At 39.1% G+C, this 22,958-nt stretch overlaps 1 protein-coding gene across 1 annotated transcript in view; it reads right to left on the bottom strand.

Annotated features, from left to right (window-relative positions):
- Window positions 1-2,609: 2,609 nt before the first annotated feature.
- Window positions 2,610-22,958, bottom strand: part of gpc2 (glypican 2) — a 38,917-nt gene continuing 18,568 nt past the window's right edge. Inside the window, exons 4-11 of the mRNA XM_041797067.1 lie at window positions 19,872-20,047; window positions 19,709-19,789; window positions 15,916-16,081; window positions 11,710-11,840; window positions 9,883-10,029; window positions 8,295-8,431; window positions 7,504-7,676; window positions 2,610-5,729 (exon numbers count right to left, since the gene is read on the bottom strand). Of these exons, the coding sequence (XP_041653001.1) occupies window positions 5,452-5,729; window positions 7,504-7,676; window positions 8,295-8,431; window positions 9,883-10,029; window positions 11,710-11,840; window positions 15,916-16,081; window positions 19,709-19,789; window positions 19,872-20,047 (1,289 nt within the window). The 3' untranslated portion in view covers window positions 2,610-5,451. The remainder of the gene's footprint in view (window positions 5,730-7,503; window positions 7,677-8,294; window positions 8,432-9,882; window positions 10,030-11,709; window positions 11,841-15,915; window positions 16,082-19,708; window positions 19,790-19,871; window positions 20,048-22,958) is intronic.

A 22,958-nucleotide genomic window follows, 5' to 3' on the forward strand; every position in this document is an offset into this window, starting at 1 on the left:
ATCTTTTTTTATTATTTTTTTACTTAAATGAGACTTTTCCCTTTTTTTAAGGGTGCAGTAGACTGTTTGACTAACTGAGATGTAACAACAGAATTCTAGGATTCCTAAAGAAACAGTAAAACATTTTAAAATACTTATTTCACCTCTGAATGGGATTAATGTTTAATGTATTTACTCCATAAAAAGGTTGGTTGTTCTTGGTTTGGTGGGTTAAAATTTTACTCCTTAGCACTTTTATTGATTACTGTCATATGTCTGAGGAAAGTCTTCATATTCACAACAGCCTCATCTTTCTTTTCTTTATACAGTAGCATCTCCTGAACTTAGAGGCCAATGTCTGTGGACATTAGACCCATAAATGCACTTGGACTTGCACTTGCAGCCCCACTGAACTAACCATGCAAAGCAGATGGATCGGCCAGATTCCAAGTCTGTCATCGGGAAAAAAATAATGACTCAAGTTTTTTTTGCACCAACTTGCTCTACCATCTATTAGGGACCAAAAAACTAATCATTCTGTGACAGAAAGTCTTTAAAATATTCACATTTATACAAAAAAACATATTTGTGCTCTTTGGAATTTGAGTCACTATTCAAAGCAGTTCCTGTCTGCCGAGACGCTGAGGGACACGTCACGGTCTCTCTGTGTCTCTTTCTCTCTATTATGGGTCATTCAGGCTCTCTTCTTCAGTGTCTAAGTGTTTGCACAGGCACTGTGTGGCAAAGCATGGTGTGAAGACAGAAGAGCTTGCCATTGGTTGTCACAGCCCAGTTATAATGTATTCTGGGATACAAACAAGCCACTGGCTGCAGGGGCAGTTGAAAAATGGATGATAAATGGACAAAAAGATGTTCAGTAACGGAGTTACTGGTGTGGATTTAATCTTCAAAGACCCTGGAAAGTTACCCAAGTTCCAGTTTTGCTAGAAAATGTTCTGTATGAGCCAAAAAGGCGTGGGTAGCATCATTAGAACGAGAAAACTGAGGGCTATCAGAGGAAATAACAAGTGGCTACAATTTATGCTTAAAAGTTTTTCAACTTGAAATAACATGTGTCTCTTCTTGACAAATACCACAACGCTGGGCTCAGAGGGTTAAAAAACTGCCGCTATACTTACATCCAAGCTAGTCACATCACCGGCAGCCACTGTTTCACGTCTTGCAGTACAACTAAACCACAGCCATAGCTACCACCTCGTTCTCCTCAAAGCTGACTGGTTTGTCATTTCTCTGCCTGAGCACGAGTGTTTAAGATTAGAGCTTTACAAGATAGATCCACCTGATAACGGACAAGGAATGTGGCCAATCCATCGGCTTTGCAAGGTTCCTCCTGCCTGATAAGTAAGGGTGTGAAAGCATGGACAAGATCAGCGTCTGCAGTATCAAAAAAGGACTGCATGGTGAATACGGACCATGAGTGTGCAGGTTGTCGCTTCACATTCAGCATACAGACAAAGAGTGGTGTCAGCTTTATCATCTAAGGCAGTGGTTTTCAAAGTGTGGAAGAGTGAGCCTCCCCTAAGAAGAACTGATCCCTTCAGTGGACCCCCACGCACAAAAGGATTCAAACTGAAAATAATTAAACATCAACATTTCAAACATTTATGTCTAATCTTTAAACATTTTTAACATTAATAAATTTTGGATATTTTGGTGTGCATGTGTTCTTAAACATCTGCCTTTCCCTCTTATTCAGTTATAATGCCATTAAATACCCCTTTTTCATATTTTTTGGCCATTTTACAACTTCTTTTTGCCATTTTTCCTCCAATTTTTCTATTTTTATCCCATTATTGCCCTTTTTCACCTTTTTGCCCATTTAAGCTACCTTTCATCATTAAAAATATCCTTTTTTGCCCTATTTCTTACCATTTGTTGCCACTTTTTGCCCATTAAAACTACCCTTTGCCATTACATACCACTTGTTTCCTGTTTTCTGACCATTTTAGCCACTCTTGACTGCTTTTTGACCATTTAAGTCACTTTCCACTCACTTTTTTGGTCACTTCTCACCCAATTCTGCCACTTCCTGACCATTTTTCTACTTTTTCTCCCCATTTTTGCCCCTTTTCACCCATTTTTTGCTGCTTTTGACCATTTTGCCACCTGTAACCTATTTTTATTGCTTCTTCAACCCATTTTTGCCACTTTTTACCTCTTAGATTGTGGCTCTTGCAAAGGTATTTTTCAAAAATTTGGCTCTTTGGTTGCATAGTCCCTATAGTAACTATAAGTCTATCCATTTTGCACAGCAGAGGTTCACAAAGAAAAATCACCTTTTTTCTGGTTTATGGTTCCGCGCCTCCCCTGAAGCTCTGTGGCGCCCCTCAGGGGAGGCCCGCCTCACACTTTGAAAACAACTGATCTAAGGTATTATTGCGACATGTTCCTCTAATTCCCACCTTCCTCTGCACCAAAGGATGAGCACTCTTCACAAGTATTGAATATTTTTTGATTTCATCTTCATTTAAACACATTCAGCACATAAAAATGAAGAGCTGCTGTCTCACAGTCTGCACATCTTTTCATTAACGTTAAGTCCATTTAAAATCACGCCATGAGCTCGCTCACCAACTTTTTCTTCTAGGAAAATTAAGTAGAAAATCGTATTAAGAAAACATACCTGCTTTTATCGACATGACCTCAAAACTTTGATACAAGAAGAGACATCAAACCATAGAAAAGCATCAAACAGAGGCACACTTTCATACACACTGCTCATACACAAGAAATATATTACAAATAAATTAAAATATATTACATTAAACGACCACCTGTCTTGTCAAGTTAACCCAAAGCTTTTTTAGCAGTTTGTTACATTCAAAGTAAGCCTTTTGTTCCAATTCAGGAGGCTTACAGTAAACTTTCTTTAAAGTCTGCACCAAAATACTGATGTTAACTACCCAATGCCATAGGAAGCGATTAATCACAAGCTGACTGAAACCAGGATCGTTTAAAATAAATAAGTACAGATTCAGAAAAGGCAGCACAAAACTCAACCAATGACAGTTTCAGTCTCATGCACCAATGAGACGGTGAGTTTAAAGAGCAACTTGCAGTTTGAATCAAAAGGAAGGAAAATAAACTTAGCACAAAAAGTACATGAGTGTTTGGTTGTTCATTTCTTTGTTGTAACAATGCTTCAAATTGTATACCGTTGTAAAGTCTGTTTATTTCTCTTTAAATGGAGCCAGATTAGTAAGGATCATGTGTGCATGTGTGGGATGAGCAGCAGAGCTGAGTATGTGGGTTGAAATATTTGCCTAATCTCTGGATTTTCAGTCCTAAATGTTTTGGGGGGTTGCTTTAGAAGCTGTAAAGATCTGAAATACCCTCAATATCATGGCATGTTTTTCCTTCTAACATTCCCTGAATTTAAATAAATTCTGAAGGCCAAACAGGAAGCTGTAGGGGGACAGATGCTGATCACTGCTCTACGTCCTTGCTTGAAAATATCTCCTTGCTCTGGCTTTTTAACATTTTATGATGATCCTGTCATTAGTTTTCATTGCTTCTGTAATGTTATATTTACCACATCTTACTTCTATATTTGGTGGTGCGTGTCTGTGTTGATTTGCATGCCACACCGATGCTCCAATTGTCCTTGATTCCTCTCAGAAGACTTCTTGGGTGCACTGCTTTGATATTGGTGCCATGAAAACATCATAAATAAGAAAAGGTTTTCTCTAAAATCCTAAAATGTTGCACCAAGTCAACACTGGCGGAGCTGGGAACAACGTCACAACTGAGTTGAATGTGTTCCAGGAAACAACTGGACTTTGTCGAAACATGCCCACAGGGAAATGTATTTGGAGGAAGTGATGCACCTGCTCCACGATCTCTGATCATAGTCAGCTCTTTAAAGATCCGCTCATATTAATAACACAGGAGATGTGTCATTGGTGTAAGAAGCATTCACTAGGAAATCGCAGTTTAACTGCTGTTTTTTCAGCTCTAATCGCCAATGTTGTATAAATACGTTTGAAACCGTAGCCACCATAGCCAGCATCACACGGCAGGTGGGCTGGGTGATTCTTTGTTAAAGCTCCACAAAAAAAGTGCGTTCTCTAAAATGTTGTAAAAAAGCCAGAAGGCACAGCTTTAACACTCCTCTTATTATATTGTTGGCCTGTGACTGCAAACATGCACCAGTGCAGAGACACTGAGCCATTATGCAGTTAAATGGGGAAGAACAAAAAACCTTTCCATGGACATTATCCTTATGTAAAGGGATGAAAGTGTGCTGCAGTTTTTATCAAGCCCAGACTTTCCAGAAATCAGGAAACAATTTCACCTCTGTAGACTTTAAAATAAATTATATGTAAATAAAGTTGGTAAATATGACTTTGACATTGCTATTACTATCCAAAACCAGGAGTTAAATCAGTCTGGGACCCTCAGCTGCTTTTTACCCATGTGTGGCACCGTAATGACAAAGATGTGGTTGTATTTTTTGGGTTTCCTTCATTCAAAGAGGAAACTTCTTCAGGGTGGTGCTTAAGTAAGCATATCAATATTGCCTTTAATTAAACGCTGTCTTGTTATCCTGAATATTTAACATGAAGTGTCTTAATCTGTGCAGGAGATGGACGGGATTTCACACCTGGTGCAGACAGGAGTGGAAGGCATGCGTACAGGGCTTTAAAATTTGCTAATATTGTTGTTTATCTTTGCATTTTAAAGCCTGAATCAAGAATATGGCTTTAACCACTGGTCATACTTAGTATGAACAGTATCAAAGTTTGTAGTTTGGGGCAAAGAGACGACATGTTCTCTATGCAACATGATGGAATACTGAAAAAACCCCATTCATCATCAGCTGGCCTGTAAATTTGTGCCTTCTCTTATAAAACATATAAAACCAGCTGGTTTTAGTATAAATGCTGCAAAAAGTCCAAGCTGCTCGTTGCTCTTTAAACTTCCAAACATGCTGCACACTTCTATATTTCTCTAACAGTGCTTTCTTCTGCTTTCACTTGAGACTTAAATAACACTTGGTTCTTGACTGGTTGGTCAGGATCCAGAGGTGAGTTGTGAAGCCCAGACTACCCCATTGTGATTGAAATAATTTGTCTGTGGTTGAAAAAATGGAATCAGGAGGTGGTAGTGGATCCTGACTCTAAACCAGGTGAGAACCGATGCTCTAACACTGAACACCAATCAGCGTTTAGACTCCAGTTGGTCCAATATCTTATTAATGGCACTAATAATATTAAAACACTTATTCAGAATAGTTTTTGTTTTTAAAAAGCCTCTTTTGGGGCCTGGAAATCAAGAGAACAACAGTTTTATGTTTCTCTTGGTTGTGCTGTAAACAGGTTTGCAGTTATTGCTAATTGAGCCTGTTTTGTGTATTTATCTTGCTGGTGTACCCAAATGGAATGACTTTATTCTTAATGTGCTTGAGAACCAATAATCACAGATACTAAACTCGCAGACTGTAATAACCAGCTATCTCCACATGAGGGCGACGTTAACCACAAAAGATAGAGAAAACAGAACCAGGGAGAAGGCGAGGCGGCTGGAAGCAGATCTGACCCGCCCGTGGCCGTTGTTTCTGTTCCACTTGGACCCGTTTTTGTCTCGGATTCGCGGCGGTTTCACGGGGTTGGAGGCGGGGTTAAGAGGGGGTTTGTTGTTGTAGGGGGGAGAGTTAGGACCGTAACCTGGCCAATCATCATTGTACCTCTCACCGTGGTCACCACCTCCAGAGCCACTGCCCTCCTCACCTGAAACAAGAACACAGAGCAGAGCAGAGCACCATCAGTAAGATTCGTTTAAATCTGATGGATATGCGGATCAGGAGTGTAACCAGCTGAAGTATCGCTGCATCGTTCATCACCTCAGCCAGAGACCAGGGGTTCTAGTAAAGCGACTGGATAAAATAATCAGATTAAATCTTGTAACCAAGTTACTCAAAGAACAAAAAGGATTACATCATCAGATAGAAAATCCTGATAAAACATCATGTTTGTGTTTTTAATTCAATTTTTTATACTTTATTTCGTAGCTCAACCTAATCAGACCGAAACCAGACCAGTACTGAAAACATCCAGACCAAATTTTATCAGACCAAATGGTACCATACTATACCAAACAGAACTAGACCATACTGTACAAAACAGAACTAGACCATTCAGTACCAAACACAACTAGTACATATAGTACCAAACTAAACTAGACCAAACTGTACCAAACTAAACTAAACCATTCAGTACCAACCCAAACTAGACCATACAGTACCAAAAAAAACTAGGCCATACAGTACCAAACCAAACTAGACTATACAGTACCAAAAACAACCAGACCATACAGTACCAAACTAAACTAAACCATTCGGTACCAACCCAAACTAGACCATGCAGTACCAAAACAAACTAGGCCATACAGCACCAAACCAAACTAGACCATACAGTACCAAAAACAACCAGGCCTTGCTGTACCAAACCAAACTGGAACATGTTGTGCCAAACACAACTTGACTTTACTGGCCTGAACCATACGGGACCATTCTTAGCCAGGATAAACCAGACCAAACTATACAGAACCAAACCAGACCATAAAACCAACCAGACCACAGAACAAAACCAGACCAAACTGTACCATACCATACCAGACCATACTGTACTAACCCAACCAAACTGCAGAACAACACCAGACCAAAGTGTACTAAAAACAACCAGACCATGCAGAACCAAACCAGACCACACAACCGAACCACACCACAGAACCAAACCAGACCAAACAGTACCAAACCAAACCACACCAGAGAACCAAAACAGACCAAACAGTACCAAACCAAACCACACCACAAAACCAAACCAGACCAAACAGTACCAAACCAGACCACAAAACCAAACCAGACAAAACAGTACCAAACCAAACCACAGAACCAAACCAGAGCAAACTGTACTGAACCAAACCAGACCATACTATACTGAACCAAACAACACCGCAGAACCCCACCATACCAAACTGTAATGAACCACACCACACCAGACCCAAAACCAAACCAGACCATACTGTACTGAACCACACCAGACCACAGAACCTCACCAGACCAAACTGTACTGATCCAAACCAGACCAAAGAACCAAACCAGATCAGACTGTGCTGAACCAAACCAGACCACAGAACAAAACCAGACCAAACTGTACTGAACCAAACCAGACCAAAGAGCCAAACCAGATCAGACTGTACTGAACCAAACCAGACCAAAGAACTGAGCCAGACCACAGAACCAAACCAGACCAAACTGTACTGAACCAAACCAGACCACAGAACCAAACCAGACCAAACTGTACAGAACTAAACTGGACCATGTGGTGGACATACACCTGTATTATGTCCCCAGGTAAAGAAGACCTTTCCAGTGTCTTTTATAAATCTGGATGGCACAATCCTGGAAATCAGAAACACGGATTTCCAAATACAAAACAATTCTGATTTAAAACTACCAACCCCTGGATTTAAACAAATATAAACACTGTCAGGCTCACTCACTGTCCACAAAGTCCATGTTCTGTCCAGTCTGAGCATGTCTCAGTTTGTTAGTTGCCACCCTCAGCTCCATGATCAGATGCCTGGTCCTCACATCTGGACGGGCGATGTCCACTTCCACCTCAGGATTGTTGATCTGGCTCACCAGACCGTCGCCGGTCACATCCGGGAGATACCTTATTGGACACAGACAGAAGTGATCGGTTACTAGAGTACAGGCATGGAGAACATTCTACTTTTGGAGAGAGGAGACATGGGGAGAGAGATCAGGGGAAGACATGCACCAAACAGCGGCAGGATTAGGAATCGATCCTGTGACTAATGTGTCAAAGACTTAAGCTTCTACACGTGGGCATCTGCTCTACCAACCAAGCCAAACCCACACCTGCAGGCGTGGAGACTTCATTAGAAAGTCCATCATATCAAACACTCAAGGAAAATTTGCCTGCTGCACTTGCAGGTATTTTTACTTTTAAAAGCAACCAGCAAATACCTGACTGCAGGCCCACGTTGTAGTGAAAGTGGCTAAGATTGATGCACTTTACATAAAAGTGCTCCAAATGCAGCAACAACATTAAATCATCCAATATGCAGACTCTTTTTCTCTATCCTCTTCTTTACACACCTACAGTCGACTGCACGGCGCCGAGTTACACCGTGTTTGCCTGTTTCTGTGTGCACGCTCTGAGCATGTGGGTGACTGATGGAGGCAAATTTAAATAAACTCCCTTCCATCTGTTGCATCCGTCTACCTCTAGCAGACCCCTCCCTACTCTCCTCCACTCTGATCTCACCTCCCTCGGGTCTGCCCGTTCCAGCAGCGGTCTTCATTAGTGACGTCGGTAGCCATCTTCTCATCGTTGCAGATGGTGTGTGGGAGGGACACCCAGAAACCACGCATGGGCCGCAGTCGCTCCTTCAGCTCTGTAACCTGCGGGGAGGCGTAAAGAAATTGGTTATGACTCAGAGCTGGTATTAAAATATCCTTGTTTGGTATGGCTGGCTGGAGGAAGCATATTGACGTTGGTCAAAGCAAAGCACTGACACGACTCTGCTTCAGGGTCAGCTCCTTAACCACGGCTTTTATGTTTTAGAAATAGATCTGAGTGCCTACTATCCTCTCTCCCGCCTCGGCTTATGGTTTCATTTATTTCCCAGGACTTAGATCACGCTGCAGTCACAGGAGGACGTCTGGGCTTTCACTGTTACTCCCTTTATTATTACTTTCTTATACCAAGAAATGGCTTATTTTTGGCTGTTGTTCCTCCTCTCTTTGCCCTCTGCTCTGATGCTAAATACAGATCATGATTCACGTAGACATCTATATTTCAGACATTCTCAGTATCAAATACTTTAACTCATCTAAAGAGGAATCTTCTGCCCTATTCGCACAGGATAAGTATTACCTAGGGACCTTGTGCAATTTGTAATAATTGCATGGGACATCTGTGTTTTTAATCTTGTGAGAATGATTGTAAAATGCTGAGAAAAAAATTCCAGGGCAAATAACCAAATATATTTTAGCACACGGGTCAAAAGGTGATAATAATCCCATGCGAATCGGCATATCTGGAATTTAGGGTGGCAATTTTGGCTTTTATTATGTTTTTTCTGCTCCTTTGTCTACTTGAAAAAATACTAGAGGCATCATGGGGGATTGTTAACAGAGTTTTTACACATAAAGGTTATATTCAGTGCTTCTCTTTTGGTTAATTTCAGCTTATGTGTAAAAACGGCTTTATTCCACGTGTTTATTTAAACTCTACTGTCCAAATGTGCGTGTACTGCTGCTCTCTTCATGCACACAGCACTTCTGCTCTGCTTCCTACAGCTTTTCTTCGCAAGTGCCTGATCTTATATCAGAAATATTTAGCCATGCATTTCATGCATAACACAGTTTATGATTTTAAATGTGTTGCTCAACGTTCAGTGGTTAGGCTGCATCAGCTCCCAAATTTTTAGAGTGCAGAATAACATCAACAGCATTACCGTTATAAAAGTAACAGGAGAGGGTTCATTTTTAACATTAGATGTCTCCCTTTCTCCAACATTAACGGGAGGGATGCTCAACTTTCTCATCCTCTCTCTGATCAGCTGCAGATTCACACAGGCGACTTACATGACTTACATGATGGGAGAGGTAGAGGAGATGTTTCACTAGTTTATTAGTCATGGACAGCTACAGATTTAAAAATGTTAAAATATATAGAGGTGAACGTACTCCAGTGGAAACTCAGTTTAACAGTCTTTATGGGACACATGCATGAAACGTCACCTATAGAACACACAACAGGGTATTTTTTGTGCAGAGGTCCATTTAGAGTTCTAACTTTCCTCAAATCCCATTCATTCCTATCGGCTGCCCCCCACCTCCTGACTCACCAGCCGGTCCAGGTTGGTGCCTGCAGCAGTGGTGGGTTTCTCCTCTGGGGTGTAGGTACGGAAAGGTCTCCTGTTGCCTGCAGACTCTTTGGGTGAGCGTTTGGACCTTCCTGGAGTTGGCCTTGGGTTTCCACAACCTTGAAACACCTGAAGTAAAAGACGACAGAATATCAGTAAAAACAGGACAAGACAAGTTTATTCATAATGTACCATACAAGGAGTTTAACACAGTTAGAAACAGAGAATTTAACAATTAAACAAAAAGATATTTAAATAAAAAAATGTATGAAAATATGATAGCAATTTATTCTACAGGCCTTTAAAGTGATAACTGCAAACTACACTCCTGTTAAAGCCTAAGCCTAATGTCAAATTATTGTTTTTTATAACATGATCACATAATCTCTATAGTTAATGCAATTAAACTTCTCTTGTTACTGTGTGCCTTGTGTTTGCACACTGCCCTGCAGTCTCATGCCCTCATATGGGCATAAAACACAGGTGTCAAACTCAAGGCCCGGGGGCCAAATCCGGCCCGTGGAACGATTATATCCGGCTAGACCATATCATATTTTTATTATAACTGGCCCACCAGTATGAGGTCTGCAGGTTTCCTCCAGTATAAAAATTTAACTTCAGCTTGATTATTTAAAATATCCTTGTTAAGCCATAAAAATCTGAAAAGGTAAAGAGTAAGAAAAATTAGATTAAAAGTCAAGAATGTGAGGGGGGGGGGGGCTTTCTGGCTTTTCAATCCCATATTTTGCCTCAAGATTTAAAGTTTTAAGACTTTTAAAACCTTATTTTTCACTTTATAGTATCATGTTCCAATCATTTGAACTAATAAATTGGAATTTTTATCTCAGATCTGAGCCTTTAAAGTTATCATTTTTACTTTTTTGAATTTCCAAATGATTTATCATCAGTGCTGCTTTTTTTTTCATAATTTATTATTGGTGAAAATGAGGTTGACAGTTTAAGGTTGTGTCGACCCTGTCCGGCCCTCAGGTTAGACCTAAATCCAGAATCCGGCCCCTGCTGTGATTGAGTTTGACACCCCTGGCATAATAGATGCATTTTATTTATGCTAACCAGGAGGAATGTGCATGCTTTCAGCTTATAATCCCCTTGCATTTATCAACCTCAGAACGCAGGAGAGAACAATCCAGCAGTTTAAGAAAGTGTCATGAATCCCACAGAGGTTTCTCATAGAAATTTAAGAACAAATTTAAGAAAACTCTCAGGAAGCTATTGATGAATGAGGCTCAGTGTCAGCAGCTCATTAGAGCTGAAGCAAAGGAAATACCCGTCTACATACTGTAGTCTGCAGGCTGATAAATCGTTGTTCACATATTCTTCTACCAAAAGTTTCTTTGAAATACTCTGATAAAATTCTGAGGCTACATGGCACAGAAACCACACCAGGAGTTGCAGCTTGATTAAAAGTTAAAATTCTGTAAGGCAGCAAAAACTGAAAGCTTTAAAGGACAGAACGGCCTGTTCCTGACAGAACTGCTGCCACAAACCTTTTCTGTTTGTACAAGATGTGGGTGTCTCTGGTGGATTAGCTGCTGGGATGTCTGCCATGTTTTAATCATACTGTCATGTTCTCTGTGTATAAACCCTCTCATTATTCTGCGTTCTTTATTGAATCTGTCAATAAGGCAATTTAAAATGTGATCAAATGATAATCAAGATTATAGCTTTGATGAGAAAGAGGGTTTGTGTTTTAAAGACAATAAAAAACATTATAATGCATCCTGTTATTTGAGAAAGGACAGGGTCCATGACTTTCAAAATGCATTAATGTTCAGTTTATTTCCTTGCCTTGGTGGAGATGCTGACGCTGTTTTCCTGCATGTGCATGATGGCCTCCGACACTTTCACAGCGATGGAGTCGGCTGCCAGCTCCATGTTGAACGGACCCTCCAGTTTCTCTGAGACCTGGTACAGAGCGTCTGATGGAGGACAGAGAGAAACAGAAAGAGAGAGATATGGATCCTTTGTGTAAAGTATTGATATTCTAATGAAAAGACTCACAGATCTCCCTGCCACTTTAACTCACAGTGTATATGCAGGTAAGATAAACACACATTTATTGGTTAAAGAAGAAGTCGGCAGCAAAATCAAAGACAGCGGCAGATACCAGTGAGATAATGACAGACAGTGGTGGAATAAAGCTAGAGGAGGAAGCATGATCAGGGTAAAACCGTTTTAAAACACGGTAGGGAACGTATACATTTATCCTATAATCCACAATTTCAAGGCCATTTTGTGTTCCTTCATCAAAATCTCACTATGTATCATAACTGTAAATATAAAGTTTATCATTAGATTGCTATGTTGTGTTAAAATCATTATCAGACATCACATTGTAATGTGATATTTTGGATCATTAGGCATCAAATCCTGTGTTAGAGAGTGAGTCAGATAAAGAGCAGCAGTGTGTGAAACCTCACTACTGGGGTGAAATAAATCACTTTGAGCCCTGCAGTGTGTGAGACATTTTTACTGTTCAGTGTTAATTTTGTCGACTAAAACTATGACTAAAAATATTCGTCGACAGCTAACAAAAATAGATCTGTGATGACTAAAACTAGACTAAGACTAACAAAAATAGATCTGTGATGACTAAAACTAGACTAAGACTAACAAAAATAGATCTGTGATGACTAAAACTAGACTAAGACTAACAAAAATAGATCTGTGATGACTAAAACTAAACCAAGACTAACCAAAATAGATCTGTGATGACTAAAACTAGACTAAGACTAACCAAAATAGATCTGTGATGACTAAAACTAGACTAAGACTAACAAAAATAGATCTGTGATGACTAAAACTAAACCAAGACTAACCAAAATAGATCTGTGATGACTAAAACTAGACTAAGACGAACAAAAATAGATCTGTGATGACTAAAACTAAACCAAGACTAACCAAAATAGATCTGTGATGACTAAAACTAGACTAAGACGAACAAAAATAGATCTGTGATGACTAAAACTAAACCAAGACTAACAAAAATAGATCTGTGATGACTAAAACTAGACTAAGACGAACAAAAATAGATCTGTGATGACTAAAACTAGACTAAGACGAACAAAAATAGATCTGTGATGACTAAAACTAGACTAAGACTAACAAAAATAGATCTGTGATGACTAAAACTAGACTAAGACTAACAAAAATAGATCTGTGATGACTAAAACTAGACTAAGACGAACAAAAATAGATCTGTGATGACTAAAACTAGACTAAGACTAACAAAAATAGATCTGTGATGACTAAAACTAGACTAAGACTAACCAAAATAGATCTGTGATGACTAAAACTAGACTAAGACGAACAAAAATAGATCTGTGATGACTAAAACTAGACTAAGACGAACAAAAATAGATCTGTGATGACTAAAACTAAACCAAGACTAACAAAAATAGATCTGTGATGACTAAAACTAGACTAAGACTAACAAAAATAGATCTGTGATGACTAAAACTAAACCAAGACTAACAAAAATAGATCTGTGATGACTAAAACTAGACTAAGACGAACAAAAATAGATCTGTGATGACTAAAACTAAACCAAGACTAACAAAAATAGATCTGTGATGACTAAAACTAAACCAAGACTAACCAAAATAGATCTGTGATGACTAAAACTAGACTAAGACTAACAAAAATAGATCTGTGATGACTAAAACTAAACCAAGACTAACAAAAATAGATCTGTGATGACTAAAACTAGACTAAGACTAACCAAAATAGATCTGTGATGACTAGAACTTGACTAAGACTAACCAAAATAGATCTGTGATGACTAAAACTTGACTTAGACTAACAAAAATAGATCTGTGATGACTAAAATTAGACTAAGACTAACAAAAATAGATCTGTGATGACTAGAACTTGACTAAGACTAACCAAAATAGATCTGTGATGACTAAAACTTGACTTAGACTAACAAAAATAGATCTGTGATGACTAAAACTTGACTAAGACTAACCAAAATAGATCTGTGATGACTAAACCTAGACTTAGACCAACAAAAATAGATCTGTGATGACTGAAACTAGACTAAGACTAACAAAAATAGATCTGTGATGACTAAAACTAAACTAAGACTAACAAAAATAGATCTGTGATGACTAAAACTAAACCAAGACTAACCAAAATAGATCTGTGATGACTAAAACTAAACCAAGACTAACCAAAATAGATCTGTGATGACTAAAACTTGACTTAGACTAACAAAAATAGATCTGTGATGACTAAAACTTGACTAAGACTAACCAAAATAGATCTGTGATGACTAAAACTTGACTTAGACTAACAAAAATAGATCTGTGATGACTAAAACTTGACTAAGACTAACCAAAATAGATCTGTGATGACTAAAACTTGACTTAGACTAACAAAAATAGATCTGTGATGACTAAAACTTGACTAAGACTAACCAAAATAGATCTGTGATGACTAAAACTAAACCAAGACTAACCAAAATAGATCTGTGATGACTAAAACTTGACTTAGACTAACAAAAATAGATCTGTGATGACTAAAACTTGACTAAGACTAACCAAAATAGATCTGTGATGACTAAAACTAAACCAAGACTAACAAAAATAGATCTGTGATGACTAAAACTTGACTAAGACTAACCAAAATAGATCTGTGATGACTAAAACTAAACCAAGACTAACCAAAATAGATCTGTGATGACTAAAACTAGACTAAGACTTACCAAAATAGATCTGTGATGACTAAAACTAGACTAAGACTAACAAAAATAGATCTGTGATGACTAAAACTAGACTAAGACTAACCAAAATAGATCTGTGATGACTAAAACTAGACTAAGACTAACAAAAATAGATCTGTGATGACTAAAACTTGACTAAGACTAACCAAAATAGATCTGTGATGACTAAAACTTGACTGAGACTAACAAACATTCAGCTCTTTGCAGCAGTTAGTAGCCGTTTGTTATGCTCTTTGTGCTACTCCAGTTAAGACAATTAAAACGGCTGCTTTAACTTTGCTTAACTTGTACCTGGCTTCCTTGGGAGTAGGGCCACACTTTGTGTTATGTCCAGGTTCCTCTAGACTGGGACGTAACATGCTTCTTTTATGTATTTTATCTCTCTTATACCCATCACTTGTCTTGTCTCATCTGGTAGGGTGTCATATCTCATCCTATCGTATCTCTCTGTAATGTTTCCTTCTTGTCTTATCGTTGACTCGTCTTGTATGGTACGGTTTGGTATCGGTATTGTTTCAGTTGTTGAGTTTGATTAGCTAGATTAGTTCTTCCCACTTGAACTAGACATAACAGGAGATAAAGCCTGCTGTACCTGCACTCTCTAAGTTCTCATTATTAATTCTGCATACAAATAAAAAGAATCAGATAAACATCTTGTTTGAGGATCTCTCAGTGGTAAACCAGGTTTGAAAATCATATTCATATTTGACCATATATGGAGGTTATGGTCTGTAGGATTAGGAATCTCAGCAGCAATACAAGGAAATAAATAAAAACTAGTGAGGTGACTGATGGTGGGAGAAAAAGTGACACGAGGGTAAATGGGGTTCAGGTGCAGTTCACATGGATAGAGTGATGAAAGGTAAGAGGAAGCACTGCACATGAAAAGAAGGGGGGAAGAAAGGAAGGCATAGGTTTGATGAAAGGAGAAAGGAATCATGGGAGGACAGATCAATTGTAAAGGAGCAGAGGAGCATGAATGATTAATGGAGGAGGAATTCATTAGGGGAAAAGGAAGAGGGAGTAAATGAGAGACAGGGGCAATAAAAGGAAGTCTACTTTTGGGTATGCTCAATTTGATTATGGTGATTAAAATTCATTAGACTTTAGAGTGTCTCTGAGAAGTGACTGTTTTTATCATGTACCGGTGAATTCAGAGGTGCAGAGTGCTGCAGCTGGAGCAGTAAATACTCTTCTGAAAATGATGACATGTAACCCACATAAATAAATAAGGTGCATACGGATGTACTGTTCATGCTACCCTCACCCACCAATGAAATTGTTCCATTCGGTGTCCAGGTCGGCCTGATTGGCTAAGCAGCCCTTCATCACGTTAAGGCACAGGGAGTGGCAGGGCCGCAGGGAGGGCATGCCTCGACACAGTGGGCAGTACCACTGACGCATCAGCCCACGCACACACTCGGAATCTGCAGTCAGCTGAGAAATAAGAACAAGTGGGTCACAGACTGAGGAAAACTCACATGAACATGAACGGCTGAACCAAGGAGCTGCACATGTTGGCAGCTGGAAGAAGTACTAATGGAGAGCTGAGGCTTTAAAAAACGTATTCTGTTACAGCGTCAGTGTCATCAACTTAAACTATGATGGCAAATGTTCGTCCACTACCTTTGCTTTTATGACTAAGACGAGCTAAAAATAGACCTTGGATGATTAAAACTCTGAGGAAAAGTAAGTTTAGTTTTCATTGAGGAGAAAAAAACAAGACTAAAATGTTAGCGATGAACTGTTGGACATTTAAAATCCATGATATAACTCCACTCTGCATATAAGATATGTCAGTATTTTCATCAGTCTATTTTAACCCTTGTGCCCTCCTCAAATTTACTACCCTCAGGACACATCCGAGGCAAAAATGTACACGTACAGAAAAATTGCCATTAAATCAGCATACGTCAATTTTTTTTTCTACTTTTTTTTTCATAAATCTCTTTAACAACTTCAGACCTGCTCAAAACTACCTAACATTCAACCATTTTCAAGATTTTAACCCTTTAAATGCCAGTTTGATTATTTGAAATATTTCATTTTTTACTGCAAAAAACACAAAAAGTGAATTATTCTCCATATAATAAATAGTAGAAAGATGGGGCTTTGGGGGTGGTTAGAGTCTTGGATGGGTCAAACATTTGCAACAAAATTGATTTGACTGCATTAATATTTTTAATGTAATATCAGAAATACCCTCCTGACATCTTCGAGGCAAAAATGCCCCCATTGACTTCCATTACAACCAGGTTTTTTAATCTCACTGTCATTGCAGTATAAAATCATGCATTCTTTAATGTCAGCATTTCAATGTGAAGAAATCTAGTGAAATTTGATATTTTTACCGTATTCCACCAGATTCAACCATTTACTCATTGTAGGACCATTCACCAAATTCTTGTATTTTTGCCTGTTATATTATGGAGAGTTTTGTGTAAATTTACAAGGGTTAAAATACTGAGAATTATTGAACGTTTGGTAGTTTTGAGCAAGTCTGAAGTTGTTAAAGAGATTTATGAAAAAAATTGATGTGTGCTGATTTAATATCAGTTTTTTTGTACGTGTACATTTTTACCTCAGAGGTGTCCAGAGGGTACTTTAATGTTAAAGATGGCACTACATAAAAAATACAAATGCATCAAATCAATTTTGTTGCTAATCTTTGACCCATCCAAGACTCTCATCAGCACCAAAGCTCCATCTTTCTACTATTAATTTTATGGAAAACAATTCACTTTTTGTGTTTTTGTACTATAAAATAAAATATTTCAAATAATCAAACTGGCATTTAAAGGGTTAAAATCTTGAAAATTATTGAATGTTTCGTAGGTTTGAGCAGGTCTAAAGTTGTTTATGAGATTTATGAGATTTATCGAAGGTGTCCAGAGGGTACAAAATTCACTGAGAGAGTATGAATGGCATTTAAGAGTAAAACATGTTGGATTCCAAAAATTTAACTAGAAAGAGAAGTTTCTGTAAAAATTCATGCCACAAGCTGTAAAATTGACAAAATGATCACAAATTAAAAAAAAAAAAAAATTAAAAAAAGGTTCAGAAAAATGGCCAAAAATGCCAGAGGAGGGCACAAGGGTTAAATCAGTTTATGTTAATTTAACATTCTGGCTAATTAAATATTAAAAACTGGACTAAAGTAGTCCTTAACTTTTTATCCTCATAAACTAGACTAAACTATACAAATCTATATTAAATGTGTCTAGGGTTCTATTCGCACAGGATTAGTATTACCTGTGGATTTCTGATGATTTATGAACTACCCCCAGACGTCAGTGTTTGTTGTGGTGCATTTGAACAGGATATTTGAAGTCTGTAATGTTCTCAAACTTATAGACGTTTCTGCCTGAAACATCAAGGTGCTGCAGGGCGGCAGCTATGAAAATGCTCAGTGAATTCTATTTCTATAGTTCATACAAAAAAAATGCAATGTTGTGCACATCATGTTCTGCAGGTTTCGTTCCCTGCATGTGTCCTATACAGACTGCTAACCGTACGTGTATACATATTTTTACATTTAATTTAATTAGATTTTTTAAATTCATACGCCATGGCAGGAATCCAACAGAACAGCCAAGGAAGGATAGGTGCATGAAAAGGACATCCCAGATAAGCTTCGAAAAGCTGTTAGAAGGGTTGTGTAAGTCACCTGTGCATATTTGCAGCTGATGAGGCAGAGGAAGAGAGAAAGTCAGGTATGCCTACCATTAATGTATGAGAAAGTGAGACATCTAATCTATCAAATATGAACCTCTCCTGTTTCTTTTAACAGTTTTATCTGGGTGATTTTGTGAATATTCATCTGCACTCTACAAATTTGGAATCTTTAAGCATGCACAACACCCCTCCTTATGCAGATCAACTGCCGCAGCTAACCACCGAATAATGAAAAACACATTTCAAATTATAGATTGTGTTACGCATGAAATAAAACTGAAGTAAGATCAGGTATCTGCAAAGAAACAGAAGCAGAAGCACAGTGTGTTTGAAGACAGCAGTTGTGTGTGCATGGACATTTGGGACGCAGAGTTTAAACAAATAAGTAAAATAAAGACATTTTTGCACACAAGCTGAAATTACCGTTTAAGTTTATGTGTCCAAATTCTGGTAACAATCTCCTACGCTTGTGGTATTTTATTTCGCACTTGTGACTCTTATTTTTGTAACTTTCGGTTTCTGGCTTCCGGAGTTGTTGGTGCTGGCTGCTAACTTCACTTTGCTTTCCCTGAGGCCTCCCCCCGGTGCTGAGGAGAAGATCACACCTGCAGCGAGTTAATCATCAGTGCTCACTACCTGAGACCTGCTGCAGCTCTCCTCAGCACCTGAGTTTTGACTACACTCACCAGTGGTAACTCTAGCTCCAGGGTCACACTCTCACGAGTACTTTTTGAGAAGTTTCCTGTGCTTTACTCTTGTGATTTGTTGTGCCTGACTCACCGCTCCGCTGCAGCCCAGCCACAGCACCCTCTCCTCGTTGCCCTCACTACCCCGGACCCGTGGATTCCCCTTTTCCCCAGCACTATTTGTACAATAAACCTGTTAAACTGCTCCTCCATCTCTGCATTCTGGGTTCAAACCACCACATCACACAACAACGCTGCCTCTGATATTTTTTTTATCACAAAAAGGATGAAAAAGCTGCACAGGCTGTAATAAACATAGCTACCTTCTTAATTTACAGAGATGCTGATTCGCATGGGATTAGTATTACTTGCTGACCTTTGTGTGATGAAATATTTTCCACAAGTAATTTTCTTTGGAATTTTGACTTTGCAAATTACAAACATGGTCGAATCACACGGGATTTAAAACACAGTCGTCCTGCACATTCATTGCAAACCTCCAGAGGTCCCTAGGTAATACATATCCTGTGCGAATATGGCATGTGAAAGAAAATAAAAGCATGTTAATGAGCCTTGCAGTCCCTCTAATGTGTTTGTCTTGTTTTAATGGTCTAAATAAAATAATAATTTAATAGAAAAAGGTTTTGGTCCTGTAAAATCTTGTCTTTGCATTTTTAACAACAGAATAGACGACAAACCTCACCTTTGTAACTTTGTTAACAGTATCTCTACCAGTAGCCAAAGCCTGGGAGAGAGCTCTGGCTGCGATGAAAGCCCTCGATACCTGGGTCAGGAATAAAAGAGTAATTTATGACAGTATCTGGAAGGACGGTTATGCTGCTTCTGTTTTATCTCAGCATGCATACTTGTACACGAAGTTTGCGGGGCACATCCCCGAACGGCTGCAGCTGCTCGGCGTGTTTGCTGACACACTCCAGGTAGTCTTCGCTGAACTGATACTGGGGGTTGACCAGAGAGAAGACCCGCTCCACCAGCCTGGACCAGAAATCTGAGAGGACCTCAGACAGGCTTACACTGCCCCCTGTGGACATGAGAAGAACTGTTAGCAACAGTGTTCATACCTGTAGAGCAGTGATTCTCAACCTTTTCAGCCCGCGACCCCAAAATAAAGGTGCCAGAGACCGGGGACCCCCACTGTACCTGAAGGTGGTCGAACACAGCCATGCACAATCAAAAATGGTCATGTGCAGACAAGGCCGTCCATAAGGGGGGATAAATGGGCGAGCTTTCTGGAGCCCAGCCAAACTGGGGGACCATGGAGGTCGACAAAATCATGGTCTACTGTAAAGATAAGCTGTGATATCCTTATTTTATATTGAACCTGACAAAATAACCAGTCTTATCAATGAAACAAATATCTTTTTTAAATCATTTGCATATTAAATAGCCTTCTTGAAAATGTAAATCTTTTATGTAAAAAAAAAAAAAAAAAAAATTAAAATGGGTTAAAAATTTTAAAAAGGGTTAATAACGTCAAAAAATGGTGGAAAGGTGGTGAAGTTGGATCTTAAAAATAGCAGAAATAGGTTAGAATTGGCAAAAGTTATATAAGAATGGCAAAAATAACCAAAAGAAGGCAAAAAATGGGTTACAGTGGCAAAAATGGGCATAAATAATGGTAAAAGGGAATTAAAAAGTGGCTGAAATGGCTTTAACTTGTCAAAATTGGTGGAAATCTGGTGAAAGGGGAAGAAAAATTTAAAAAATGGCAAAAAAGTGCTGACTGAGAAAGAAAAAATAGGCAGATATTGGCAGAAATTGGTTTTACTGGCAAAAATGGGCATATCAGATTGTAAAATGTGCTTAAAATGGGAAAAACTGGGCATAAAAAAAATTGTAAAATGGGGTTACTAGTGGCAATAACGTGTCAACAGAGGCAACATTTAACTTATGCAGCAAGAATTGGTTTAGAAGTGGCAAAAACAGGGAGAAAAAAGTGGTTGGAAGGGTTTAAAAATGGCAAAAATATGTGTTAAAATTTGTGGGAAAAATGATGAAAACTGGTTAAAATTTGGCAAAATTGGTGTACAGTGGCAACAGAGGAATTCTAAATTATTCTTTTTCATTTTTTAGGGAAGCTGGAGACCCCCTCTTAGTGTCTCACGACCCCAAAGGGGGTCCCGACCCCAAGGTTGAGAAACACTGTTGTAGAGAACAGTGTTTCTCCAAGAATGCGAAGAAAAAAGGGCATTTTATTCAGAATTTTTGCCAATATCTTTTAAACCCACTGAGATCAGTTTGGGATATTCTCCTAAGAGCATTACTCATGATGTAAGAGAGCTCTATTCTGAGAATGACTGAGAAACAGCTGACTGTATGGACTTATTGAATTGTCAGGGCATCAAATATTAGCAGAAATACAGGAAATGAAATAAGTGCTGAAATTTAAGTTCTTCGATAAAAGATTCTGCAGGAAACTGTAACAAAATAAGATAAAAATACAGTCTCATGTTTCTGAACTGGCTGCCAGGAACAAACCAAAAGAAAAATGATTTCTTCCTTTCATCGTTTTAGATTACATGATGTACTTGTCTTTATTTGTTTCCCCTTAAAAGCTTCTTCAGCGTTTGTAATTCTCTGTTCAGAAGTCGACTAGATAAATTCTGAATTTCCACTCTGCAGTCTACAATTCTGCCTCAAAATTAGCCATATATGCTGTTTGGCAGAGACAGCCGGCCTGACTAAGCAGCGACAGCCTGTGGATAGACTCGCCAGCCAGCGGCTGTCGTGCCAAAACAGAGCGATGGGGACCAGAAATAGAAACAGTCAGCTGTGGGATTCCAGATCTATTTTTTTCAGCAATTGTTCCCCGTATTTAAGTTCCCCTCATAAGACAGTTCTGCCTTTTTTCTGCTGCACAGAGCTGAAATAAAAATCACAAACCTGTCCACTGCAAAATATAAATAAATATCAGCAGCTCTTTAACAGGCTTTAGGCAGAGTACTGCTGAATACATTTCTACTTATGGTGGTGAAGGAGAGCCAGGTATAAAGGCTAGGAATCTAAGTGCAAACCAAAATGATTCAGTGTCATACAACAAGATTCAATACAATAAGAAACAATGAGATATGATATAAAACAATTGGATAAAATACAATACCTGTCACATCTCCAGGTTGACCTAGTTAAGTTACTTTTTCCCTCATGTTTCTAGTCTGTCATTTCCTGTTTTATTTTGGATACTTACCTTGTGTCTCTTTTCCAGATCACTCCTTCCTGCCCATCCCTACCTGTTTCCCTGTGTCCTGATCATCCTCATGTGTCTCACCTGTGTTGATTGTCGAGTGACTGCACCTGGTGATCCCCGGCTGAGTGTTCCCCTCCTCGTGTATTTAGCTCATTCACTCCCTGTCTGCTGTGCGAGATCGTCTTGTTTCCTTTGTGTCCAATTCCTTCGAGCCTTACTTCTGATTGACCTTCGTGATTTATTTGACCCAGTTTCCCGTCCTAGTTTCCGAGTTAGCCTGCCGTTTTTGTACCTCTGCCTGCTTGTTTTGACCTCCCGTGTATCGAACCTTTTTCCTGATTAAACGGACTTGAAAGTGCTTGATTCCTGTGTCTGCTTTTGGGTCCTTTGGTCCGGCATATCGTTACAGTACGATCTCGCCAACAATGGATCCAGCAGACTCTGACCCACTGCGACAGGCGCTCAAAGCGCAGGGTCAGCGCCTTGCTCAACAGGATGAGCAAATTAAAGCGCTTGGACAGTTAGTGCAGCAGTTGGCCGGACGACAAGAGACTACCACGGCTGAGTTGGGAGCACAGCTCAGCACCATCACGCAGATGATCCAGATCAACCTGTCGAAAAATGATAACGCTCCTCCTCTGCCTCCTGAGCCGGCTACCCAGCCTTCTCTGCCTGCAGCTTCTCCCTCACTCGTTCCCCAGCTTTCCAGACCAGAGAAATTCTCCGGGGATTCTGGCGACTGCAA

Source organism: Cheilinus undulatus, linkage group 10 (genome assembly GCF_018320785.1).
Source record: "Cheilinus undulatus linkage group 10, ASM1832078v1, whole genome shotgun sequence".
Taxonomy (NCBI): domain Eukaryota; kingdom Metazoa; phylum Chordata; class Actinopteri; order Labriformes; family Labridae; genus Cheilinus; species Cheilinus undulatus.